Source organism: Rousettus aegyptiacus, unplaced genomic scaffold (genome assembly GCF_014176215.1).
Source record: "Rousettus aegyptiacus isolate mRouAeg1 unplaced genomic scaffold, mRouAeg1.p scaffold_m13_p_3, whole genome shotgun sequence".
Taxonomy (NCBI): domain Eukaryota; kingdom Metazoa; phylum Chordata; class Mammalia; order Chiroptera; family Pteropodidae; genus Rousettus; species Rousettus aegyptiacus.
Genome location: NW_023416306.1, coordinates 163,915,172 through 163,943,139, shown reverse-complemented (window position 1 = coordinate 163,943,139; position 27,968 = coordinate 163,915,172). Strand labels below are relative to the sequence as shown.

At 47.1% G+C, this 27,968-nt stretch overlaps 1 protein-coding gene across 1 annotated transcript in view; it reads right to left on the bottom strand.

The window, feature by feature from the left end:
• Positions 1 to 17,899: 17,899 nt before the first annotated feature.
• The window catches only part of KCNK13 (potassium two pore domain channel subfamily K member 13), a 62,632-nt gene continuing 52,563 nt past the window's right edge, over positions 17,900 to 27,968 (bottom strand). Inside the window, exon 2 of the mRNA XM_016154348.2 lies at positions 17,900 to 19,971. Within this exon, the coding sequence (XP_016009834.2) occupies positions 19,076 to 19,971 (896 nt within the window). The 3' untranslated portion in view covers positions 17,900 to 19,075. The remainder of the gene's footprint in view (positions 19,972 to 27,968) is intronic.

Genomic DNA, 27,968 nt, shown 5'->3' with positions numbered 1-27,968 from the left:
ATAGGCCAAAATGGTGTAAAGCGAAGAAGCAATTACCTTTAGGACACGTGATGCTATTTTCACTTTTCACCTTTTTTTACATAAAAATGAGAATCTTCTTCCGAGTTCTTTTGGTAAGCAAAAACGGGCACCGACGTACATCTTTTATAAAGGCGAAGTGGTGCAAAGCAAACTTTCAGAAAGCGGGCACACCCGTGCACTAGAAAACATTGAATTATACACTTTAGATGGGTAAATCGTATGTGTGTGAATTACATGTCACAAAAGCTGTTACATTAAAAAAAAAAAAAAAAAGAGCGTTGGGGCAGTGCAGTCTGATGGGTAAGAGCACAGACTCCGTGGCCAGGCTGCCTGGGTTCGACCCCCAGCTTGCCACTCACATGGCATGCGAGTGCATGACCCCAGACCTCAGTTTTCCCATCTGTAGGCTGATGTACTAATAGACGCTACTCACAGAACTCCTTGGAAGAACAAACGAGGTGACATTTGTTAAATGCGTGCAACGGTAGCTGGCACGTAGTATGCACGACGTGTGTTTGTTCAATAATTTTCTAAATGAAGCATTTGGGTAAAATGACTCGCAGTTTGATCATCTGCGACCAAAAGTAACCCCCGGCTTTGGCGCCCAGGCTGCTCCTTACTGTCCGTGCGTCTCCTATGCTTGGTGACAAAGTAGGAATGAACGGCAGGCAGTTTTCTCGGTGGTTGAAGGGGGTCTGCAGTTCAGACACTCACAGGCAGAGGGAGCCACATAACCAAATACCGCGCCGTGGCCTGATTAGAAGTCCCTCGTGGAGCAGGGCTCCTGGGTTCCTGAAGGGCTTTGGGTGCTCTCCCTGACACTTCTTCTCACCCCTTTTCTGGGGTTGGCCCACCCTTTTTCTCACCGTGGCCCTTGAGCCCTTTGGCCGGGAAGACTGGTGTTTGGCCGCTGTCAGTTTCAAACCCTGCCCGCTCAGGCATTGCTTCCAGAATCTACGTTTGGCAACACCGAGGCCACCTTTCTTCCCTCTGTCCAGGCTCCGCCGGGCTGGTCCACCCCTCACGGACACTGTGTGAGCCCCTCTCGGTGCTGGAACCAGACCGCTCCATTGTCCCTGGATCCCTGGTCCTTCCTTTCTACCCCCAACGATTACTTATTTCTGCCTCGCCCCCCACCCCCATCCCTCGCCTCAGGGACCTGATCTTCAATGATAAACTAAATCTAAAGACTTTGATTCCACCTACCAAATGCCCACTATCCACCCACCTTCTTAGATGGGATCAGATGACCCACAACAAAGCTTTGAGTTTAGTGCGTTACCCTCATTTTTCACATAAGAAATGGGGCCTCAAAGATGTTCAGAGGCCTGCTGGAGATTATACAACTGAGGGTCTGTCAAGTCTCAGACACTCTGGCCCCAAAACTTTATTTCCATCTCCTCTTTGTCTCAAGAAAACCCAGAATGCTTTCTGACTGAGGTGCACCCTAAAGCTCGCATCCTGCAACTTGGGGGCAACTCCCCACCCGGAGTGCCCCAGCCACCCCCTGGGGAGCCCCGTGACCTCTGCGTGGGGACTCTTCTGCCCGGCTTCCTCCTACTCAAAGTTCAGGTCTCAGCTTAAAGACTTTGGGGACCGACTTGGAACCCTAAAGTTGGTATGAGGATTATTTTAAGCTGAAAAACACTTGAGATTCAACAGATACAGAAGGAAGCCTTCTTGGACCTTCCCTTATCTGACTAAAAGCAGCAACTTCTGCGAAATGAGGCCACCATGAATTCCGTCTTCTGGGCGAGTCTATTTCTAGGTGAGAGATCAAGAGTGAACATACCATGAATTCCATCTCTGGGGAGTTTTATGGCCCGAAGAAGACAGAAAGCCTGCTCCTATCCGTAAGGACAGACATCATCACAGACTTTCTCATCTCCAATTTGTTCTTCTGAAAATCCATTTGTCGTTTCTAAAAACACCTATTTGTTCTTCTCTCAAAAGCCTTTTCTCCCTCTTTCCTTTGATATACTAAGTTAGGTTTGTAAGCCTTTGACTTAAACGACTGATTGAGTTAGCTCCATATGCACATGAATAAACGCTTTTTCTCCTGTTAATAAGGCATTTGCCCCAATCAGTACACCTCAGAGGGTAGAGAATAGCCTTTTCCTCTCCCAGAACATTCCGCCTGGGACATTTTCTCCCTGGCCCCCAAATCTGATCCCCGCTTTGGTCACATCTCCTCATTCTTCCCTCTGAGACTTTTTAAGAGTAGTAGCAGCTGTATGACCTTGGACAACTCACTCGACCTCTCTGAGCCTCTCTTTCCTTCTCTGTAGATTAGATGTTAAGTGGGATAATGCGTAGATGCCCACGGTGCAGACTTTAGCACATAATAAACATTTACTATACATATTCCAGGATTCTAGTTGACTTATTTGCTTCTTCTGCTCTATGTCCAGAGAACTACTTATAGTCTGTCCCCCTCCCCCGCCCCTAAGGGGAGGCAAAGGAGACATTCGCAGCTGTTGCAGAAGTTAGGAGAAACCCTCACACTGAGGACAGCAGACAATGAGTTCTTTCAGCTGCTGAGAAAGGTGCTAAATCCATCCCTCCATGGCTCGCTGCTGTCAACTTCCACCAGGTGCAGTGATGGCCCCTGTGATGGAGGACCAAACGGTAGAGAGAGGAGGGCATGCACGGAAGTGGAAGGTGCTTTAGGTTTTTCCTTCTCTCTCCCAAGTCTAAAGAGCAAAAACCCGGGCGGAATCGCCCCTAGAGGCAGGGAGTTATTGGGAGAAAGGACTAGAGTCTCATTTCTTGGCCACACGTTCGCTAAGCTGCAGACATGTGGGCACCAGGTGACAGCCTGCAAACGAGTAATTCTGGGGGGAAGTTGACATATATGCCTGGAGTTGGGGGAACAGCGTGGGAGCGTGACTGGAGCAGCTCACGGTGGCAACTGGAAAGAGAGGGCAGCCACAGGGCGCCCGTGTGCTCATCACGGAAGAGATGGATGCGATGAGAAGTCGCCGGCTGGAGCCTTCGATGGATCTGGACCAAGAGGCGGTGAGCTAGGATGAGGGAGCCCTGCAGGGAGAGAGTCTGTGGCAGACCCTCCAGAGCAGGAGCTGTGCGGCGGGGTCGTGAGAGGTCAGCTGGAGAATGTGAAGCCGATGTCTGGGCACAGGGCAGCGTGGAGGTCCCCACAAGCCTCAACAGAACCCCAGTGTGATTCATGAAAGAGCTGGCCTTTTGAGCAGTGGGTGTCAGCCAAGAACACATGGCAAACAGCCCAGCTAAGACTCAGTTCTCAAAATCAGATAATATCACTCTGTTGGGGGCCGTTTGTAAGCGCAAGGGGGTGTTTTCTGTTGTCACAGTGATTGCAGGGGGGATGCCCTGGCGTTTAGTGGGCAAGGATACTAGGCAGCTTGTGATGCATTGAACAGTCCAGCACGATGAAAAATGGCCCTTCTAAAATACACAGACTCTAAAAAATAAAATAAAATAAACACAGCAAAATGCACACACTTTGGAACCATGAGCGACCCCAAAGAGCCAAAGCAATTCTAAGAAAAAAGAACAAAAAAGGAGACATTACGCTTCCTGATTTCAAAATATATTACAAAGCCATGGTATTCAAAACAACATAGTATTAGCATAAAAACAGACAAATAATCAATGGAATGGAATAGAGAGCCCAGAAATAAACCCGCACACATACGGTTAATTAATTTACAACAAAGGAGCCAAGAATGTACAACGGGGGAATGGATAGTCTCCTCAATAAATGATGCTGGGAGAACTGGACCACAACACAGAAGAGAACGAAACTGGACCACTATCTTATAATGTTCACAAAATTAACTCAAAATAGATTAAAGACTTGAATGTAAGACCTGAAAACTAAATCTCCAGGAAGAACCCATAGGTTGTAGTTCCTTGACATAAGACTTGGCAATGATTTTTTGGACTTGATTCCAAAAGCAAAGGCAACAAAAGAAAAATAAACTAGTGAAGGAACAACATCAAGATAAAAAGCCTCCGCACAGCAAAGAAAACCGTCAGTGAAATTAGAAGGCAAGCTATGCAATGGGAGAAAATATTTGCAAACTATCTCTCTGATAAAAGGTTAATATTCAAAACATATAAAGAATTCATACAACTCAATAGCAAAACAAAACAAAATAATCCAATTTAAAATGGGCAGAGGATCTGAATAGACATTTTCTCCAAAGAAGATATAATACTACATGAAAAGGTGCTTGACATTGCTAATCATTAGGGAAATGCAAATCGAAAGCACAATGCCATGTTACCCCACACCTGATAGAATGGCTAGTATCAAAAAGACAAGAAATAACTAGTGTTGGTGAGGATGTGGAGGAAACGGAACCCTTCTGCAGTGTTGGTGAGATTGTAAATTGGTGCAGCTATGATTGAAAACGATATGGGGGTTCCTCGAAAAATTAAAAATAGAACCAACAATTGATCCAACAATTTCATGTCATTTATCTGAGGGAAATGAAAACACTAATTCGAAAGGATATCTGCACCCCATGTTCATTGTAACATTATTTACAACAGCCAAGATATGAAAGCAACTTAAGTGTCCATTGATGAGTAAATGAATTAAGCAAATGTGGTAAACGTACACAATGGAATATTATTCAGCCCTAAAAAAGAAGGAAATCTTGCTATTCATGATAACATGGATGAACCTTGAGGGCATTATGCTAAATGAAATAAGTCAGACAAATACTGTATGATCTCACTTATATATGGAATCTTAAAAACAAATGAAAACCTCCCTGGACTTACAGATACAGAGAACAGATTGATAGTTGCCAGAGGTGGGGTGGGGGGTGGGGGTGGAGGTGGGGGTGAAATCAGTGAAGAGGATCGAAAGGCACAAACTTCCAGTTGTAAAATAAGTAAGTCCTGGGAGGTGACGTACAGCGTGGTGACCAAAGTTAACGGTACTGTGTTGTATATTTGCAAGTTGCTAAGAGAGTAGATTTTAAAAGTTCTCATCACACACAAAAAATATATTTATAACTGTGTCTGGTGATGGATATTAACTAGACGTATTGTGGTGATCATTTCACAACTATACAGATATAGAATAATTATGTGGTTCACCTGAAACCAAGATTATGTGGTATGTCAATTATATCTCAATAATAAAAAAAATAAAATGCAACACATTCCCTTGAAGAATGCAAGTTCAATAAAAGACTTTTGTAGTATCTGAGGAGAAGCTACAAAAACCCTTCTTCCTGTGCCCTGATCCCGGGAGTGTCAGAAACCACGGAGAGGGAGGGGGAGGGGGAAGAGAGGCATGAGCCACTGTGGTCACGAGCCACGCTGAACTGGGTCTAAACTGGGGAGATGGGAGTGCTTCGGACTGGACGAGACCTTTTCATCAGGGCGAGTCTTCCAAAATGTGGCTATTCTTAATACTGGAAATGATCCCAAATGCTGGAATCTGCGTAAGATATGATCCAGCTTTGGGAAGAATGATTTCTCAAGGCACGGGTAAAAGCACAGTTTGGAGAAAAATAAACTCATTTCCCGTTTGAACTCTCTCTGAATTTTAATAAACCAGTTGTTCATTCACACATTTATTCATTCAATATTCATCGAACAACGATTATGGGCCGGGCGCTACACTTATCGAGGGGCAGACAAAGCTTCTGTTCTCATGGAACGCACCTGGTAGGTAGTTGGCACTTCATCCCTCTGTGCCTTCGTACAGGCTTCTCCCTCTCCCTGGAGTTTCTGGCTCTCTTCATCTCCCTGCACGTCATGGGATTCTTCCAGACTCAGGTCAGGTGAACCCTGACCTCCTGAGACAGCTTTGGGACTCTCTCCTTTCCAGTCCCCCCGTGATGACAAGTGCCAGCCTGCTCTAATCATAGGCTCACGTGCCAGTTCCTCTCGTAGCCTGGAGTCACCTCGTGATCTCTAGTGCCCCAGTGATAACATGCACTGAATCATTAAAGAAGACTCTAAAACAGCGGTCCCCAACCTTTTTGGCACCAGGGACGGTCCTTCTATGAGAATCTAATGCTTGATGGTCTCAGGTGGAGCTGAGGCGGTGATGCTGGTGCTGGGGAGCGGCTGCGAATACAGACGAAGCTTCACTTGCTTGCTAGCCGCTCACCTCCTGCTGTGTGGCCTGGTTCCTAAGAGGCCAGAGCCGTGTCCATCCTGCGACCTGCTGGGGCTTGGGGACCCCTGCTCTAAAATGACTGTAGGGTAATTGGGAAAATTTGCCTCCCTTTATTCACCATTGTTCAGCACTTTACTCTAGGAGATCCTAAGCCCATTCTTCACCTCGAAAGCCTGGGCCTCACTTTTCCCGTCGGTGCCGTGGGCTCGTAACCCTTACCCCCCCCAGGTGCTGTGAGGATGGAATGGAATGGCGTGAATGGAAAGCCCATTCCGGGCGGGGCTGCTGGGTGCTGCCCCCTGTGGGTGCGGGCGTGGTCTAGCCACAGCCTTGGCAGGACCTGTGCTGGGCGATTACTATGCCTTCTGGATCATCCATCACGCTACAAAATCAGGACTCCGATGAGCTTGCAGGCAAGTTCTTGTGCTGGCATATCGATACGGAAGGACTCCTCTGCGGGGACTATTGCTACGTGTCACTTTTCTAATTGCTTCTCCCATAATATCCTGCTTTTCAGACAAATTGCGCTAGATCCGTTTCTTGTACAGGCCCCGGGATGCCCACCCTCCTGCCTTTACTCGTACGTCTATCTCTGCCACTAGCTGTCGAACTCAAGCATCAAGACCCACGCGAATGCCGCCTGTCAACAAAGCTTTCCCTTTTTCTCTTAAGGTTATGCTCCTGCCTCCTTTCTTAATAAGGTGTTTTCATCCAACCACTTAATTAGAGTGGTTGTGCATCTCTCATCCCCTTTCTGGGCTGGGAAGCTTCTAGATTAGGAACCATATCTGTTTCGTGTCTGTTCTGGGACCTGTGCCTGGTTTAGTGGCTTGCGTACGGGCGAATTGCAAGGGATTTTCCTTCCGGGGAATGAAACCGAGATCGTGGGGGCATGGGTGGGCCCTGGGACAGGAGCCAGGCGGCCCAGGGTCTGAGCCGGGCTCCGCCTCCATTATGGGCTGCCTGAACTTGCCCACGCCATAGCGGCACAGCCACCCATCCACGGGTACCCAGGGAACACTCGGTCATTCCCGCAGGCTTCCCCCTGCTCCCAGGAGAAACCGGCTTTGCTCCTGGGGAAGCCCTCATGGAGGTTTAAGATTAGGTGCGATTTGTTAACAAGAGCGTTCACTACACGTCAGAACTTGGCTTTCTCTGTCTCAGCAAAGCTTTCTTGACAGAGCAAACTCCTCGGGGAAACGTAGCAAGCAACAAGTCCCTGTGGCGTTTGAGCAGCTGAGAAGCCAGCTGCCGGAAAGATTCCAACCAAGCAGCCGCCGGCAGACACTGACTAATTTATGGAATCCAATTTGCAATATTAATAGTAAACATCGCTACCCAGGTATGTCAGCCGTGCAGCCAGGCATCGAGCCGTGGGCCTAAGAGCCGGTTTCAGATGGCTGAGGACAGGGAGTGGGGGTGGGAGGCGAAGGGGATTTTGACAGTCGGAGGGCTCGGGGTCCAGGACCCCCAGTCTCCTTCTCCTTCAGCCGAGTGACCACTGGGCCCCATGGCTGGGTCTATGCCCACTGGATTTCAGGTTGTTGGCCTGGAGCATTTATTGAGCATTGAGTGTATGCACAGCACACTGGCTCAGGAATTGGAGAACCTGGCTCTGCGTTTTTGGATTGACAATCACTTTTGTCTCTCTGGACCTTGTTTCCTTAACTGCCATGTGGAGACAATGATGGTGACAGAGAGAACGAGATTCTAAAGTCCTCACTTAACATTGTCGAGAGGTTCTTGGAAACTGAGACTTTAAGCAAAATGACATGTAACTTACCATAAGCTAATTGATATAAATAAGTTCCAATGACATATTTCTGGTTACGAAAACATCAGCGAACTTCTAAATAAAGACCCCAAACGCTTCTAATAGTAAACAGTGAAATACATGTGAGCCATACAAACATTTAAGAAAGATGAATTTAAGCAAGTAAGGTAATGATTTTCCAACCTACCTGTTTTAGTTCGGGGTCATGAGCGGCCAGAGCCGGTCCCAGCAGCTCAGGGTGCGAAGCGGGAACCCGCCCTGGACAGGACACCCGCACCCACACCCACTCGGTGAGGCACACATGACAGGTCCCCTCACGTGCACGGTTCTGGGATGCGAGGGGAACCTGGAGCCCCCACGGATCTGGGGGTGGGAGGACACACAGACCCCACGCAGACAGTGGTCCTGGCTGCAATCTTTTTTTTTTTTTTTCATCAAAGTATAATGAAATGACATTGAGTGAGACAACATTATTTGAGGACCTGCTGTATTCGATGAACCCTTTCAGTATGCCAGGCTCTGTGCTAGGAGCTTTCCAGCCATGTCTTATCCCATCCTTATAACGACCCCAAATATAGAGAAGTGATTAACAGCACCACTTTATAGATGAAGAAGAAAATACGAGGCTTAGAGATTTACCGGGTTGGATAGAGCTCCCGCTCCCCAATTCAGGTCCTTCCCAGAAACTCGGACTGTGACCTCGGACTGTGCGCTGTCTGAGTAAGGTGGATGTAGGGTTGGCCCTTGCTCCTGTATGACTGGTGTCCTAATAAAAAGAGGACCTCTAGCCTCCAGAACAGTGAGAGAATGAATTTCTGTTGTTTCAAGCCACCCAGTTTCCGGTAATTTGTTCCGGTTGTTTTAGGAAGCTAACCCAGAGAGGTTAAGTAAGTTGCCCAAGGCTGCACAGCTGGGAGGCAGAACCCCTGGGATTCCAAAGCAGATTCTGATCCCAGAGCCCCATTTGTGCAAATCAGTGCCTGAAACGCAGCAGGAGCCGAGAAAGTGCTATTGTTGTTAAGTTGTTACTTATAGATTATCGTAGGCTCTCTCCCGCCTCTGCAGACTTCACGGGGTTGACGTGAGGATCAAGAAGATAACGAGCACCTTGGAACCTCTCAAGACCGAGACAACTATAAATGATAGTATCATTAATATTATCAGAGATGATAAGGCGAAGAAAAACTCTAGCTAATATTGTTTCTCAGCCTATCGAAGGTGAGGAAACGCGACACCAGTTCGTCCTGACGAGCGGCAGGTGGGAATTCTGTTTTCTTTGGTAAAGAACTTGAGATTTCCCTGCTGCTTCATTTATGTCACCAAACACTGCCGGGCCCGAGGCCAGAATGAGAATGACCTTCCGATTCCACATCTTTCGCCGAGTGACTTTGCGGCTCCTTTAACTCCCCCAGGTGGTACGTATTTCCCTGTCCTTGACTTTTTACCATGTGACTTTCTTTGGTCAATAGAATGAGAGGAAGTGATGTTATGTTTAATCTTTTGCATTTCTATCTGCCTTCTAGCGCCTCTGCCATCACCGTGAGAATATTCTGGGGCAGCTTGTCGATTCCAGGAGGAGGGTGAGAGCCACCTGGACCAGAGCCACCTCCAGTGAGCCCAGCCTACATCGGCCAACCCCCAGCTGCAGACCCATGAGCAAAATCAGCGCTCATTGTTGTAGGCATCGAACTTCTGAGGTTGTTTGTTATGCAGCATTCTTATACTCAAATCAAACTGATACAACCCCCCACGGACTTCCTCCTTTACATATCCAGGTCTGCAGGCGATGCTAGAGTCACCTGGAGCTATGACACACAGACTCAAATAGCAGAGAGGGCAATCCCTCGGGCCTGCACGGGGACTTGGAAGTTGAAGATATGGTCACGTGAACAGCCTCTAACGCCTCTGTCACCTTTGACATCTTCCTTAAATCTCTGTCTCAGACTTTCGTTTGTAAAGTGGGAATAAAAATGCTCCCTTTAGGATCGCTTTGAGTATTAAATGACATAAAATATGTGGAAGGGTCTAGCGTAGCACCTGGCACATAGTAGGACTCAGTAAGTGTCAGTTTCTTAGCAAATGGAGCGGTCGGAGAGGCCTCATGCTGGTTAGACTTGAGTACTTGGGTGTGGAGGTGAGTCTTTCTGTCCATCTGCAAGATGCGTCCGTCCTAAACCAAGGCTTGGGGCCTAAGGAAGGCCATCCGCCTGCAGACCGGGGCGCCCTTCATTCAGGCCTTGAAAAGTCTGAGGCCCTTCACCTTGCCCACTCCTTATGATGCAAGTTTTATTCTGTGCGACAGAAACTGGTTAAAGAACAGTTAGACGCAGGGGCCTGGAGCGCGGCCTTCGACAAGTTAATTACCTCTCTGGGCCTGTTTCCTCACCTGTGACGTACAGGGGGTTATACTGCTCTCCCGATGTGGCCGTGCTGTGGGTGAGATGTCACAATGCATGGAGGTGTTTAGGACAGCACCTTCTGTCATTAACATCTGCAGGACAGGCCAGTCAGTGGCCTCTGCGTCCTGGGGGCTTATCCCACCCCATGCGCCTGAACTTACCTGCTGGCCCCATCTGTAGGAGAAGCATGTCCCTCTGGCGACTCCATCTCACAGGAAGGAACAGGGAGTGCGGGTCGTGTTTTCTTTTAAACGCACACCCTCCCGGGCAGGATGTGTCCTTTGAAGCATTTCTGTGAGCGGACAGCTCGCTGTACACCCCCCCCCACCACCACCACCATTTTTTCTCCGTTTTTCTCTCCCTCACTCCTTCCTCAAACCAACTCTGTGATGCATGTGGGAATCATCCAGGGAGGACTCCAGGGCTCACCCTTGACTAAAAAACTCACTATGCAGTGGAGGAATTGAGGTGCAAATACAGAAATAAGAAAATAATTGTACGGCCACCATTTTACTGAGCCCTTGCTCTGTGCTGGGCACTGGGCTGAGCGATTCCTCTGCTTCATCTCGCTGAATCCTCCCACAGTCCTGTGAGATGGGTGGTAAGGACACTGAGTAAGGAAGGAAACTGAGGCTCTGTGCAAAGACCCACAGAGGACCGAGGGGAGAGGGGAGGGAGCAGAGGGGAGAAGGGTGGCTGGCTGGCGGTGGTGGCAGGTTGGGCTGGGAAGACCTCAGGAAGTAGATTATTGAGGATGAGAGGGGAGAGAAGCGGGGAGAGAGGGAGAGAGGCAAAGAGGAAGAGAGAGAGAGAGAGAGAGAGAGACCACCATGCAGGTGTCCCAGCAGCTCCTGTCAGCCAGAAAAAAGCAGGTGACACACAGGTGACTCTCACAGGCCTTGCTTCATCTAGAGGGGAATTTTGCAGGGAAAGTCATCTTTATGCTGTTCAGCTGGAAAGAGATTCCTTTGGGCCGTAGTAATAATTATAACATTTATAAAGTGCCTTTTAACTATTGACAAGTATAGCAGTAATAATAGCCACTACTCTGTCAAGCGTCTCCTCTGTGCTGGGGGCGCATTATTTATGTCTAACGTTATGACAACTTAGAAGGTCCCATCTCACCCTCATTTTACAAATTAGGGAATTGAAGCCTAAGTGACCCAGCAATGAGGGGCAGAACCAGGACTTGACCACGAGTATCTTAACACGCAGAAAAGGGTGGCAAAGGATGGTCAGAGTTTGAGCAGGTGGAGAAGCCACGTCCCCCACCTCCACTCCCCCTGCCAGCGCCCCGAGGCCAGGCTCCCAGCAGTACTGTTTGAGTGGGGTTCCAGGTTCCCAAGGGCCAGTGGCTGGGGGCGGGGTGTCTCCTTAAAGGCCCAGCTGACCCTGCACTTGTGTTTGGGAACTGGGGTGTGCTCCATCTGTGCCCTCTTCTCCCGCACGCCTGCAAGGGCATCCACCTGCCTCCTTCCAGCTCCATCCTCCAAGGGCCGTTGCCGGAAATCGTTCTGGAGTTTTAACAGCAGCTGGAGTTGAGCCGCAGTCACAGCTGTTTGGAGTTCTCCCTGCCACGAGCCTTGTGCTTTTCCTAATCCATCTACCATCCATCTGTCCGTCCGACATATGTTCGTGGAGCGCACACAGTGTGCCAGGCACTCGGCTAGATACTGGGCTCACAGCAGTGAAGGAGACAATTTGCCCGCCCTCACGGGCGCTCACATTCTCGTGAGAAGATAGGATAAAAAGAAAACCCTCCCGACAAATACTTTAAGGAGGGTCTGATAGGATCTGTCGGTTTTTGGCTCCATTACCTCACTTCCTCTTTGCAATGACGACAAAAAAAAAAAAAAAGACGATGATGATGATGAGAGAAATAACGGCTGCATTCGCTGTTGGCTCACTCTGGCGGGGCTTTTACTCGCTTGAGCTCATTGCATCGTCACAAAGGCCCGACGAGGCTGGGCTGTTATTATGCCCATTGTACAGTTGCAATGATGCTAAATAACTAGCTCAGACTCACGCAGCTGGTGCATCAAGGACCGGAACAAATTAAAACCCAGGTTCTCTGGACTCCAGCGACCTTTCGACACACCCTCTCCCCGACCTTTGTGTGACCCCTCCTTCCAACGCGCCTTTATACATACCTTCAGCTTCTAATCCACCTTCTCCTCTTGTGCTCCTATTTATATAAAAGGCCTACTGTGTGCCCGGCAACCCCTAAACACTGCAAATATGTTTTTATTTCATGGTATTTTATTGATAGGTGAATTGAGTCACAGAGAAGCTAAGTAACTTGTCTCTGGTCAATAATGGTTGGTAAATAATGGAGCTGAGATTGGAGCCTCGGTCTGCTTGACTCCCACACCTGTGCTCACTCACCTTCGTCTGGCGAACTCCTACACATCCTTCTAAACCCACTTTAAATGGAACCTCTTCATGAAGTCATCCCTGACTCTCCGAGGCATAGTTTCTTTCTCTTCTGTCCTCCTGTTGTCCCTTTAATGTGATATTAGTTTGTGATTATTTGTTTTACTTCTGCATCTTTCTCCCTAAACAGATGAGCCCCCCCAAAGGCGGGCCATGCCTGGCTGTATTCTGTTAAAAATAATTTCGCCTCTTCCTCTAGAGACTGGGGCTCTGTGCATTGGATGTCACTTCTGATTTTAAACTAATTTAAGCTGTAAGCCTATTTGTTCACTTATTTCTGCCATTTACCACTAATCCAAAGAGTATGAAATGAGGATTCAGTCCCAGTGGAACGGAACAAGTGCTCTCAAGGTCAAGTCCAGCCTTTAAGAATACTGTGGACTCTGCCTTTAACCACTTCCTGCCCTCTTATTAGGAACACTGGATGATAAACATTCACCCCAATTTAATGTCCTTGGATCCATTTCTTCAGAGACCTGCATTTAATTCAGAAATAACTAAAAGTAGAATTTCACTTGCCTTCTCTTAGAGCAGGGCTGGGGCATGATTTTTGTGAGCCTTTTGATCCACAAAACATGTTAAAAATTATAGTTTATGACTGTAATGGTATAAAGACTCCTGGGCGATTTATATTCGTTCCCTTCCCTTCCCTTCCCTTCCCTTCCCTTCCCTTCCCTTCCCTTCCCTTCCCTTCCCTTCCCTTCCCTTCCTTTCCTTCCTTTTGTCCTTCCTTTTTTTTTTTGGACAGGAAATACAGATTTATTGTGGAAAAGCTGAGTTGGCAGAAGTCGGAACAGCTACAGAACGCTGAACCCGTCTCTTTGCAATATGCAGGGGTTGGGGTCCCATACACAGCCGCAGCGCCCCCCTCGTGGCTGCACTGCCCTCCCTCAGCCTCAGAGGTTTTTATCCCTTTTCATCGACAGTCATTTCCTGACTCTGGCCCTGGACCTGCCGCTGGCCACACAGTAGACACACTCTTCAGGCCGCTGTCCCATCGTGTAATTCCCAGGCGCTGCCTCCTGATCCCTCAGGCTTCCTTCCCAGTCCCTGGCTCCTACGGCATGCTGGGTGTTGCAGGCGAAGCCCGATTGTGGTAAGGGGAGGGGAGAAGAAGAAGAAATGGCAACCGCGAACCTCCGAAGGGAAGGGGAGACACAAAGCGGTAAATCGAATCGTTTTTCGTTTCCGTTTTACTTTATTTGTTTGTGTTCCTGGGAGTGACTTGGGAATGGTGCAGTGGTTACAGGTGGCACGAAGTTATGTGTTTACAGCTTTGGCGTTAGCTGGATCCGCCTCTCCGTTCCTCTAACTTGGTCCCCTTTAACTTCTGTAAACTTGGACTAGTCACTTCTCTGAGCTCCAGTTCCTTTGTTGTAAAACGGGGATCATAATTGTTCCTATGCCATATGGTTATTGTGGGGACCGCATAAGATAATGTATACGAGGCACTTGGCAGAGTGCCTGGCACCCAGCCAAAACTCAGTGTTTGCTGTCATCACAGAGGGAGCTGATCGAAGAGACCGAATGTGCAGAAGAGAACGGGGTAATGACAGAGGGGCAATGACAGAACCCAGTCCTCAGCCGAGTCCCTTAATGGGCTCGTACCTACCACAGACCCCAGAGACTCGGGTTGCCTGGTGCTGACAGTTGGTGCACCTGCCCCGCTGACCGTTTCGTGCAGAGTGTGACCAGAGGATGTAGGCAGGAGCTGGGCCTTCCGTGAGCTCATGGAACGGGCTGTATGAACTGGGTTGAAACCTGCATGCCACTAAAAGGTTGTTGAACACGTATGTCGGGTGGAATCTGGTCTAAGACTGGCTTTCATTTCTTCCTGGTCGCAAGGTTTGGCGGGGGTGGTTAACTCTCTTTCATCTCAGAGTTTTCAGTGGTCACTGTCATCCAGCAAAGAGATCCTAAGAATTGGCAAATAATTAGACTGGCTTGGGTCAGATCACAGGAGGTACCGGGAATGGGCTTTGGAAGTGAGGAGGAGACGAAAGGAACGGGGAGTTAAGAGAACGGGAGAAGGGAGGGATCCCAGGGGTTAAGAGGAGAGAGAAAATGGAGTGTCCGGGGCTGAAGAGGTTGCAACATCTTCAGATCAGTCTCTACAGCTACCTTGCAGTGGCAGCCAAAGATGGCTCAGTGGCTGAAAGGCAACCAGCTGGCTGGACTAAAGGGGACCGTGGGAGCTGCCCTGCAATGAGGTGCCACTACGACTTAGACTGTGAAACTTACCAGTAACTTAATTATGACTGTTCAGGTGAGCGGCACCTGCTCCCCCTGGCCTGCCCATTCTGTCCTCTATTCATGGAACGATCTAGGATTCTAATTAAGGGACCTCTTTTGTAAGGCTTTGAAAATGAAATGGAATGGTGGAACACTTAAGAAAGATTTTTTTTTTTTTTGAGATCCTCTGTGTGAGACGCGTTCTGTAGCTGAAGAATAATTATCTCCACATTTTCAGCACAGAGAATGGATACTTCAAACATTGACCCAGGTGACCGTCTGCTTCTCCTGAGAGGTTTCAAACCGTGTTATGGTTCAATCCCCTGGCTCCCATCACTAATCTGAGAAAAAAATAAAATAGGAAATAGGCAATATTTTGGATCAAAAACAAATTGATGGGTGTAACTGTATATTCCCACCCTTAATAACTCCATAATTGAGAAAGATCTTTGACTTCAATATAATAGGGCATCCTTATCAGCAATGGTTTTGAAGGATTCTTCTCTTTTGTGAATCTAATTAGAGATTGTTTGTTATATTCAGTAATAGGCCCTTTTCTCATTGGAGGGATACAATTCAAAAGGGAAGGACATGAAGAAAAGAAACTATTACGATTCCTCATAAAAAGTGAGAAGAATAGGTAGTTCTCCAAAATAATCCGGGAGAGGATGAGAGAATGAAGTGGGAAGGAGTATTAGTCAGGGGGCTCTAGAAAAACAGAAGCAATAGGAGACAAAGATAGCTAGATGATAGGTAGATGACAGATAGATAGATGATAGATAGATAGATAGATAGATAGATAGATAGATAGATAGATAGATAATGATTGAGAAGTTCTTGGAAAAGGCCTGAAAAACTGCATTAAAAAAAAATCTCCTGAGGTGATTCTCATGGTTATGAGGAACATTGGTTGCATAGTGCCCTCCAGCAGGCAATTCTAGAATGAGTTAAATTCCAAGGCCAGCTGCTAGGAAGACAAAATAAAATCCAATCAGCCAATGCCCTAGGATGACACAGAAATCTTCTACCCAAGGATAACCATGAGGCGATGTTTTGTTTTGTTGTGTTTTTTAAAGTCTCTTACAAACAGAAAAGCACCACCTTCTGCATAAATCCAGGATGCTAATTATTACCTTCCTCTTAACACAGTACGGTGTACATAGTTTCCAGAGTAGTTATTTTGGCGTCTGGGCCATTCAACATCATCCGAAAAGGCTCTGAGCTGCAGAAAAGAGAGCCGGTCCTGCGAGGCATTGAGATCTGGCCACGGCAGTGTAGCCAGATGGTCACACAGGCTGCGCCCCAGGGGAGAGCCTCTTCCCTGTCCTCCACAGCTCACGGTCAGGACAGTGTTCTTTATTAGGGAAAAAAAATCTCAGGGAGGACTTGTTAAACTATAGGTTGCTAGGTCCTGCCCTTAGAGGTTCTGATTCCTAAAGCTGGGTTTGGAGCCTGAGACTTTGCATTTCCATCAAGGGCCCAGGTGCTGCTGCTCCTGCTGCCGGCCTGGGGACCTCAGTCTCAGAGCTACTGCTTTAGATCAATGGCCAAGCCCTGCTTAGGACGTGAGAACGGAACTGGAATCGTAGGTGTGTGCTTAAGCCACAGCCCGTCGAGGTGTGACCTGCAGTGTGAAATCTGGAGAAAGTCTTGGCTTTTTTCTTGTTAATTTTTTACCGTGAGATAAATTTTAGACTGGGTCGAGTTGTAAAAATAGTACGACGTTCCCATTTACCTTTTACCCAATTTCCCCTTAGGTTAACCTCTTATAGAACCCCAGAGCAACCATTAAAACTAAGAATTTAACCTCCATACAAGACTATTAACTAGACTCTGAAAGTTATTGGACCTCACCCCAGTGTTCCCACGAGTGACCTTTGTCTGTGCCAAGCTCCAGTCCAGGACCCCACGTTGCATTTAGCTGTCGTGTCTGCTTGGTCTCCTCCGGTCTCTAATCGTTCATCCGTCTTCTTGTTTTGCACGAGCTTGAGACTCTTCACGAGGACTTGGCGGTTATTTTGTAGTGCGTCCCTCGCTTCGTGTCCGTCTGTTGTTCTCTTACGATCGGACTGGAGTTATGTGTTACTGGGAAGGATGCCACAAGGATGCTGCACCCTTCTCAGTGTGTCATTTCAGGTGTCACATGACACCGGCAGGTCCTGCTGGTGATGTTAGCTTACTTGCTTAATGCCATGTCTGTCAGAATTTTACCCTGGAAAGTGACTATTTTTCTCTGTTGGTGGGGTTCCTTGGAGACTACAAATATCTCGATTCTGCTTAAACTTTTATACCTCAATTTTAGCATCCATCGGTGGATCTCTCCTGCAGCAATTGTTACTTCACGTTCTAATGGTAATTTTCTATTTCTTGAATTCCTTCTATGTTTATTAAGTGAAATTCTTCTGTATGGAAGAGTTGTTTCTTCTGTGGTTGAAGGCCTCCAACTTTGGAGCTACACAGCCCTAATTTCAAAGCCCAGAGCTGCTGCTTAAGACACTTCTGCTGTTGGACACTTCTGGCATTGTTAAGAAAATATTGGGGCTTGCCATCTGGAGAAAAAGGCAACTCAGCATGAAGAGGGAGCTGTGCTGGGAGGGTTCTATGGCTGTGTGGAGCCTGGGCCAAGAGCCCAACTTCCCCGTAAGGAGACCTGGATTCTCCTGGCTGTGCACCAATCAGCCCTGAGAGCTCAGGCAAGGAACAATTCCTCTGTGCCTATTTCCTTGTGTAAAAAACGAGGCAGTTGGGTGGGATGGTTCCTAAGGTCCTCCCAACTCTGATGCTTTCTGCCCAACATTTCAGTTTCATCATGTATAGGTTTTCTCCTTTATCTTCTCAACTGTATCTGTCTTTCCTCATTTTTGAAAGTGCTGTGTGTACATCACTCTTATCATGTGAAAACAACAGTTATCCTTTTTTTTTTTTTTTTTTTAACTCTCATCCCCAAAATGTTCTCTCCTGTATGTATGAAGATCAATAGCCCTTGTTCCTAGCACGGATGTTTTAACTACTTGGGAGTTTATGTAACTAGACTGTTCTAATTCCAGAAGGCAGAACTGAAACAGATTAGACGAGAAAAGCGAAATCTTATTTTCTGGCCCAGAATGTTTCTCCAGCCATGAACCCGAGATGATTCTCATATCCCTAAAGGTTAATTTCCCGCTTCCTTTTTCTCTGAGTGTAATAAAAGCCTGTTTAATTAGGCGCCCCACCCCCACTGTTCATAACGAGCACTTGTGTAATCTTGGTTAAGAAAATGCAAATTCATTACATTTTCAGTTCTAATAAGCACTCAGCCATTATCTTTGCAATGGGCCCCAAGCCCTGGTGAAAATGAAATGGTCTCTGTGACCACTCACAGTGAACATGTTAAGCCATATTCCTTAGTTGCAAAGGTGAGTCTCCCCCGCCACCTCGCTTCCCCTTAAAGGCCTGAAGCTGAATTTGGTTTTCTTATCACACCGAAGTCCCACAGACACCTTGCCCAAGCATTAAGATCTTAAAAATAAAAGAAAGAAAAAAATAAAAAAGCAGAGAAACAGGCACAAAGAGCAGAACAGACGGCTTCCTTGGCCATGGATGAAGCTGCTTGGAAGGCAGGCCAGAGCCCAGCCGCGTTCTCCCCTGCTGTTTCTGAAGGGGCTGGGAGAGGTGTTGACTTCCGCCATTGAGAGTTCCCAGGAGAAAATCAGAACCGCCAGGGTTTTTATTTCCAGATGCAGAGCAGAGCCGCAGGAAAACAAGGTTCACTCAAAACCCCCCTCCCTTAGGCAGTTAAAACCCTGGCGCAGGATGAGTAAAGAGACAGTGCAAAGTCTTAGGCTGCTTTTGTGATTCGTTTTCCAAAGACTGAATTTCGGCTTAGAGAATAAAGATAAGGAGAAAGGCATTGAGGCTTCGAGTTTCCGCAGCCAGAGAGCTGGCTGTTTGTTGGAGCCAAAAGATGAGATTTCTAAACCTGGGCTTGAAGAAGCCAGAAGGAACAGCTCCAGAATGAACTCAGCCACCAGCAGAGCTCAGCTGGATGACGATCCTCTCAGCGGCCGCTCTCCAGCCTCGGCCTCCGCACCCAGCGCGCGCCCTTCATCCCTACCTGTCCCCACTCGTCTCTGCCAGCCTATTGTTCATTATTGCAAAGGCTCCTACCCCCCCTGAGAATTCGTTGTTGTCCCGAGACAGCGTGCTGGCCTGGTGAGGGCAGCCATTGGCTGTCTCCGACAGCTGCTTCTGGAGGACGGCCAGTGAGACCTTGTTGGCTGCCAAGAAGTCCTTCATGGAGATCATCTCCCCCGAGGGTCGCCGCCCATCTGTGTCACTCTCCATCACCCCATCCGTTTCTATGGAGATGTTGCAGCGGCTCTGGACGTGGCCCGGCATGACGACATTCCTCCGTGACCGCGAGAGTCCACTTTGGCACTGTTGGCGGCACCTGCCATCCATTTTCCTCAGGATCCAGTTCACGGACTGTTTGATGAGGATGGAGATGACGTTGAATAAGGAGTAGATGCAGCAGACGCCCATGAGGATGAAGACAAAATTGGCGAAGCGGTAGAGGCCTTGGCTGTCGTACTGGGCGTTCTGGCTGCTGACCAGGTCCCCAAAGCCAATGGTGCTGAAAGCCACAAAGCAGAAGTAGAGCGAGTCGAAGTAGCTCCACCCTTCGACGGAGGTATACATGGCTGACGCGCAGCAGGAGATGAGGAGGGAGGCCACGCAGAGGATCAGCATGACATAGTACACAGAGGGCTTCCAGCCGGCCAGGCTGTCCGCCTCGCCCCTCCCCGCGTTCTTCAAGCTCTCCTGGGGCAGGGCCCTCCGGCTCCGGAGCTGCCGCTGGTGGCACGACTTCATGATGTAGGCAATAACGGTGATCAGGCGCTCCAGGAAGAGGTTGAAGAACAGGATGGTGCTCGCACACCCGATGAGGCCATAGAAGATCAGAAAGATTTTCCCTCCTACTGTCGCTGGGGTGGTCATCCCAAACCCTGCAGGAGACAAAAGTCAGAGGAGAGAAGAGTGAGGGAGGTCTTTGCCGTGAATGGGGGCAGGGTCTTGGCTTCGATGGCTGGCGAAGGACCTCCAGAAACTGTTTCACAAAAGCACTCAGCCCTATCCTTCCTAGGAAGGAGAGGGAAAGTCGTTGCCTCCCTTTGAAGACACTCAGTGTTGATCAGAGCTGGGGCCATTGTGCAAATCAGGAAAAGACACCTTGTCCTCCAGGCAGATACGGCCAAGGAAAAATGGCTTGGTGATGAGAAATGGGCTGGATTTCAGCCTCTCTGCCCCACCCTGCTAGATACTCTTGTACAGTACACAACCTGAACGACCATACTCAACAGACATCATTCAGAGAGACAAACAACGGCTCCTACAAAGAGAGGCTCATACAGAATAGTTATTGAGCACCATTCCAGGAATGGGGGACAGACCTGTGGAAAAGACAGACTGGTCCCTGCCCTCAGGGGGCTCTGGTCTAAGGAGGGGACTACTACGTTGTGTGATGAGTGTAGTGCCGGAGGAGGTACAGGATCCCACGGGAGCTGCTCAGAGGGGAGCCTATTTCAGGCTTGAGGTTCTGGGAAGAAAAAACAGAAAACCCTGAAAGCTAAATAGGAGTTAGGCAGGCAGGGAGGGTGTGTGTGCGTGTGTACGTGTGTGTGCGCACGCGCGCGTGCACACTTGTATGTGTGTTGGTGGCGATGGTGGCGGTGATGGGGTTGTTCCAGGCAGAGAAATAGCAGAGGCCGGCGTACGTAGAGATGAGACATTTGCTCAACATTTTCCCATTTTCAAACAGAATTCTTCCAACATACACCTCCTGCTTTGGGAGTGAAAACTGAGGTGTTCGTGGATAAAATATAAAACGTCTCTCTCGCCTTTGTCTCTTCCTGCTCACAGTTCCCACCTCCCTGACCTTGCTACCTGTGCACACAGACATGTTGCTAAAAATATCAGCCATGGGACAATGGATGTCACTAAGAAAAACGAGAAATAGAATAGAGCAGCGATACACTTGCCGACCATCAGAACACTTTCTGGTGCAGCGCAAGATTCAAATGAGCAAATATTTTCTTTCCCCAAATCTTCCTTTCTGATCCCAGAGGTGACAATTACTTTCCTCTTGGAGAGCAGAGCAGCAGCCACAGGTAACAGCAGTAATTTATTGAGCACCCGTTAAGTCAAGGACCTGCACCCCATGTCTGAGCCACACGAAGATGACACGGACAAGGTCCTGGACCTCAAGGAGTCCAGTGTCCGGGCCGAACCAGATAAACTTGCATCTACGAAACAGGGCACAGTGAGTCAAAGGGCAAAATAAAGGCACGCTGGGGCTGCCCTGGCTTCGGGGTCCTGAATTCAGCCTCACTTGGGATGAATGACATGGGCACCCACGGGGATGTCCCCAAAGCCCGCCGACAAGCCCGAAAACTGATTTTTCCAATCCGTGAGATTTCTAGTCATTTTGCAACATGTTCTGGGGATTTACGAATGTCTATTCTGCCTTGTTTATTTGGTTTTAAGACCTTCGATTGAATAAAAATAATTCATAACTTTCGTTACCTACTGCATTTGATTATCACCGCCCTCATTTCAATCAACAAAAATAACAGAAAATGGCACAAGCGGTGGTGTCCGCGGAAGCAACGGGAGACAGCCTCTCAGCCTCTCAGCGTTTGCAGTGAGAGGTGTTTTCCACAGCTTTGACCACTCCCAGAGCTTAACAGCATGTAAGCTAAAAACGCAGCCTTTTTCATAGGAAGCCTCCGCTTGTTTGGGCTGCATAAGAATGGGCGATAAGGATGCCTTGGGCTAAGAATAAGAAGCCTCAGGGTCTTCCTCGGTGGGGGACAGGACACAAGCGTTATCTCAGGCCCTCCACCCCGGCCACGCTGACTCCTCTCGCCCAAGCCGGGGAGCTGGGTGTTCATGACCAGGTTAGGAGTCCCATTTTGATAGATGAGAAAAGGAAGGACACAGAAGCTAAGCAACTTGCATAAAGGTGTAGAGCCGGAACCAGAACCTCGGTTCGTCTTGTCTCCCGAGCCTGCGCTGTCCCACCTGAGGGTGCTGAGTGCGTGCAGGCTGCAGTCAGTGCGCCGTATGCGCTGTAAGGAGAACTGAGCGAGGGAAATAAACTGAGCCTCCGCAGTTGCACGCTTCACATAAACACCCAAACTTGCAGCAGCTGCTAAATCTGGTACTAAAATCAGGGGATTGGCTGGCATCAGAAGCTGGAACCCTATAATCTTCACTTACTAAAACATACGTTTCCGAATGTATGCATGCCTCTTCCAACAACTGATGTAAATAAATCAGTTTAAAATCTGTTACGCTCCGTGCATTTCAATCTCCCTGTATTTCGTAGGCACACGAATGAAACTGATGTCACAGGTGATGCTTTTCAATCCACAATTTATTCCCTGTGCTTCGAAGCGGAGGCCATCTGACTTGTGTCCAACCCCTGAGTCTGGGAGCAGACGAGCTAGCCGACTGGGGGGACCAGGACATACAAGTTCAGCATGATGGCCAAGGAAGCTCACCTGGCAATCTACTCTAGTCCGGCTCCCTTGAACCATTTCAGCTCCATTTTAATGTAACTCTACCCCATTGGCAGCTCCTGGGACCAAACCAGGCTCCCTGACATCCTTGGCGTCAGGAAAGAAGCAGCCGGGGACTGCCAGGGTCGCGGACAACGTCAACAGAGCCCTTCATGAAGACTGTGAGGAAAGGGAGGCAGGCTGCAGTCTCCCGGCCTTTTGTGTATGTTGTCAACTACATATCCTTTTAAACATTTTAATCAAGGTAAACCATTTAAAATTCAATCAAGGCAAAAACATTTTAATCATGTTTTCCAAACACACACAAAGGGAGAGAGAATGCTGTGATAAACCTAATCCCCCAGTGTCGGCCCTTGCCAACACTTTTGCCAATCCTGTTTCCGCTTTCCCATCTCACCCCCTGATTGGCTGGAGTCTTAAAGCAAATCCCAGACAACTCCCACTTCATCCATTAGTAACGAGGCATCTGCAACTGACAAGAACTTTGTGTTCCCAAAATAGCCGCTCTGCCAGTTTCACACCTAAAAAAAAAAAATTAGCACTAATTTTTTAACACCAAAGAATATCCCGTCCATATTCAAATTTCTCAGAATTATTTTTTCCCAGATCATCTGGATAAAGCAGGATCCATGCATTTTATCTTTTAAGTCTCTTCTGTTTGTTAACAGTCTCCCCTCCCATTTTTTATGCCATTGATTTGTTGGGGAAATGTGTCCCGTAGACGTGAATCACAGTTTTTTCCCAGAAACGTTTGGAAAATCAAACAAATGTGTATTATACGAGTGTCCTCAGATGCAGCAGCAAATCTCAAACACTTCGTGGGACATATAAATTGGTGTAAACGGTCTAAAAAGCAATTTGGTAATATATATCTGGTATCTTAAAATATACTTTTTTTTCTGTTTTGTTTGTTTGTTTTTAGGGATATATTCCAAAAAGTATAAGAAAAATGTGACCATGTCTTTACTATCAATAATGCAATCCTCAGCAACCTAAGTATAACGGGTAGATTATAAACCTAAAAAGATACTAAGGAAATGAGTAAAAGATGTAGCCATTAAAACAAACCCATCAAAATTACATATATGAAGAGTCTTTAATGCCTAGAGAAGATGTTCATTGGAGAGAAGCAGAGCCGAAGTGTGTCTGCAGAGCGACACACGGGGCATCCTGTTGGACGAAGGAGGAATACATTTTATGAAATGCATTTGTGCACCTATTGTAGCAGTTAAGATGCTTTTGGCTGCCAGTAAGAGCAGACCATAAATAGAGGTGGCTTAAACATGGAGGGGATTGATCGTTTCCTAGAACAAGAAGTTTCGAGATAGGACCGCTCGAGGGATGATGAATTGGGTGGCTTCGGAAAACCGTCTCTGAACTGAGACCATCTCATGTTTCTGGCTCCGGCCCTGACATGTTGGCTAGTTCCTCTCATGCCAACAGATTTTGGCACTGCGTCTTCACACATCAATGTCCAGCGCCAGAAAATGTTGTGATCCTGCCTTGTGTATGTCTTCATAAAAGCAGGGGATCCTTTCCAGAACCCTCTTGCCAAAATTCTCACATGTCATTAATCAGTACCAAGTCACACGGCCACTTCCCAAACCAATTATCTGTGAGAGGAATGGATTTTCTCTTAGACTGGTCAGGGCTGACTCCAGTCCCTGGGGGGAGAGCTGGACCCCAGAACCACAAACGTATGCAGAAAAAAAGGAACATAAAGGGAAAGGGACAATATTTTTAATCGGGTTATTTAAGGGTAGTGATAATACGGATTACTTAATTTTTTCCTAACGTTTTATATCTTTTATTACTTTTAAACTGAGGTAGATACATTAAAAGATTCTGGAAGCTCTCCTGAGAATGCAGGCAAACATCTGCCAGAAGCAGCATTCTTCTTGACACACTGAGAAATCAAAGTTTGACTTGGATAAACTTTTTCATAATCTTTTTGATTTGGAAATGATAAGTCTCTTCGTGTGGGATGAAACTACATAGGGCTTTGTGGGTGGGTTTTTTTTTTTTTTGGTTGTTGTTTTAAAAAAAGATCCTCCAATTCGATTGGGCTGGAAAAAGGAGGCAAGGAGAGATCCCGTGAATTATTCTTCCGAGGGATGGGGAGAAGGTTCCGATGATGGAAGACCCGTGAGTCTCGCCAGTCACGCAGTTTTTACATAAATTATGGAACCACAACCCTTAGAGCTGAGAGGGACTTCACAGCTTTCTAGTCCAAGCTTTTTGTGTTATAGGAGGGGAAACTGAGGCAACCATTGGCCAGGTTATCTTCGTAAGGGGTGGAGGATGGGCTTGAATCCAGGTTCTCCATCCAGATTGCTCTTCTCTACTCTTGTGGTAAATTGTTTCCAAAGATGATTTTGAGCACATTGCTCCCATCCCTGTAAGTACTTGCTGTTCCTCTCATTAAAACAGCAGTCCCCCTGAAGAGACACTTCTTCCTAGAGGACATACAGATGGCCAACAAATATATGAAAAGATGCTCAACATCACCAGCTATTAGGGAAATACAAGTCAAAACCACAATGAGATACCATCTCACACCTGTTAGAACAGCCATAATCAACAGTACAAGTAATAATGAATGTTGGTGGGGACCCAGAGAAAAAGGAACCCTCATACACTGCTGGTGGGGCTGCAAATTGGTACGGCCACTATGGAAACCAGTATGGAGGTTCCTCAAAAAACTAAGAATTGCTCTACCATATGATCCAGCAATCCCTCTACTGGGTATTTACCCCAAAGACTTGAAAACCATTATCTGAAAAAGATATCTGCACACTGATGTTCATAGCAGCATTATTCACAGTGGCCAGGACATGGAAGCACCCAAAGTGTCCTACGATAGATAATTGGCTAAAGAAGCTGTGGTACATATAGACAATGGAATATTACTCAGCCATAAGAAGAGATGAAATACTGCCATTTGCAACAACATAGATGGATAATCATGCTAAGCGAAATAAGCCAGACAGGAAAAGGTGAAAATCACATGATATCACTTATATGTGGGATATAAACCTAAAAGCAACAAATAGACAGGACAAACAAAGAGATGCATGGACATGGACTATAGACTAGTGATTACCAGAAGGTAGAGGGTCGGGGAGGAGGGGGGAGGTAGACAGGGTAAAGGGGAATCAAATAAAAGGGGTTGGGAGAGGATAAAGTGGGTAAAGAGGATCAAATATATGGACTTTGGGTGGTAAACACACAATATACAGATGTCAAATGATAATGTACACCTGAAAATTATATAATTGTATTAACCAATGTTACTCCAATAAACTTAATTAAAAGAAAAAAGACAGTGGTCTCCAATCTTTTTAGCACCAGGGACCAGTGCTCCTATGAGAATCTAATGCCTAATGATCCAAGGTGGAGCTGAGGCGGTGATGCTGGCACTGGGAGCGGCTGCAGATACAGATGAAGCTTCGCTCGCTTGCCTGCTGCTCACCTCCTGCTGCGTGGCCTGGTTCCTAAAAGGCCACAGACCGGTCTTGGTCTATGGCTCAGGGGTTGGGGACTCCTGCATTAAGAGGCAAAGCCCATTTTCCTTGCCTTGAAACTTTATGACCTTGAGACTTGCTCTGACCAACAGAATGTAGTGAAAGTGTTGCTGCACCAATTCCAAACTTCAACAGTAAGAAACCTAGCAGTCTCATTTTTCTCTCTAAACCCCTGAACTACCGTGTAAGAAGTGCGACCACTCAGCTGGACAGGGGGGCCCGGCCCTCTCCAGCTACTCCAGCCTTCCCAGATATGGTGTGCAGCCATCTTGGTGGATGTTTCAGGCCCATTCAAGCTCCCAGCTGAATGCAGCCCCATGAGTTAGATATACCAGCTGATACCGTGTGGAGCCAATGAACCACTAGTTGTTTCCAGCAGATCTGAAGAATTATGAAAAATGTCCTTGGTTGTTGTTTAAGCCACTAATTTGGGGAGGTTTACCACATAGTAATGGAAAATGAAATGTCTTCTCACTGGGACTTGCAATTTTTCCACCGGGCATCTTTTCTCCCCTCTATTTAACCACCCCTCCACCTCCTCCTTCCATTTTTCATTGATTGTTGGTGTAAGGGACATAAAGGAGCTTCAAGAGGAGGCCTGAAAGGGATTTGGAACTTAATGGAAATTCCATTTGCAAATCAAGCAAAGCGATGACCTGTTCGAGATTAAGGAACAGACGCCAGCGGCATCGGAGGGGTGGGGTGAGGAGGGCATTCTACTATTGATGCAGATGTGGGTCATTTCTAGTTTGGAGCTATTATGAATAGCATTTCTACAAACATTCTGGTCCATGTCTTTTGGTGAATATATGCAGACATTGCTCTTGGATATACGCACTTAGGAGTGGGATTGATGACTCACAGGGTAAGTGTATGTTCAGCAAAGTGGACATACTGATTTACCCTACACTCATCAATGTTTGAGAGTTCCAGTTCCTTTATATTCTTGCCAATATTTATTTTAACCATTCCGGTGGGTACGCTGGTTTTAATTAGCATGTCCTTGACGTCTATCAAATTGAGCATCTTTTCACATGTTTTGTGGTCACTTGGGCATCCTCTTTAGCACCTGTTCGATTATTTTGCCCATTTTCTTTTTTTCTGTTGACTTTTAGGTGACATAGAAACAATAAAGCCCCAGGCCTTGGGTGCTGCCTTGAAGGGTTCCGGGTTTTCCTGGTGAATTCACTGCCTCTTTCACGTAAGGCTGTTGGGTTCCACGCGATCCGTCCCACTAACCTTGTGTCTTAACAGCCCTCATTTCCCAGACAGAGAGTTATTTCTAACATTTCTTATGCTAGCCTGTACACTGCATGGTGTAGATTTGATAACAATACTTACAGTGCTTAATAGCCACCTCTTGAGAATGAATTCCAGAACAGGCTCTTCCCTTGATGGCTAACTGCCTCTAGGCATAAACTGAGGTTGACTTACACAAACACATACTTACCCGTTTATATGAAGTGTTTTATGGTAAATGAGCACTCAGACCATATAATAGGACCAGAAGACACTCATGTTAACACTCTGTCAGGATTTTCACTTGACAAACAGGGTTGGAACCCTATAATTGAAAGCTATAGTAGTGCACCAAACGCTGATATGCTCAGTGGGAAATAATTTCTGTTCCCCTCACGCTTGAGTGGTCTTTGTGTACCAGTAAATCCAAGGCAAAGGTACAAGCTGATGACTCAAAATCCTTATTCAAGACCTAAAACTTTAAAAAAACTCACTCCATCCCAAACGCTGTTGGTTGGATTCTTCAAGATAGAATTCTGCCAATAAACAGAAATTCTTTTTGGCTCAAGGGAATTTCACATTGCACCATGTTTGTGTTCACTGCAATTTTCCTTATACAAATTAAAAAAGCAATCTCTATTAATTATTAATATCCAACGA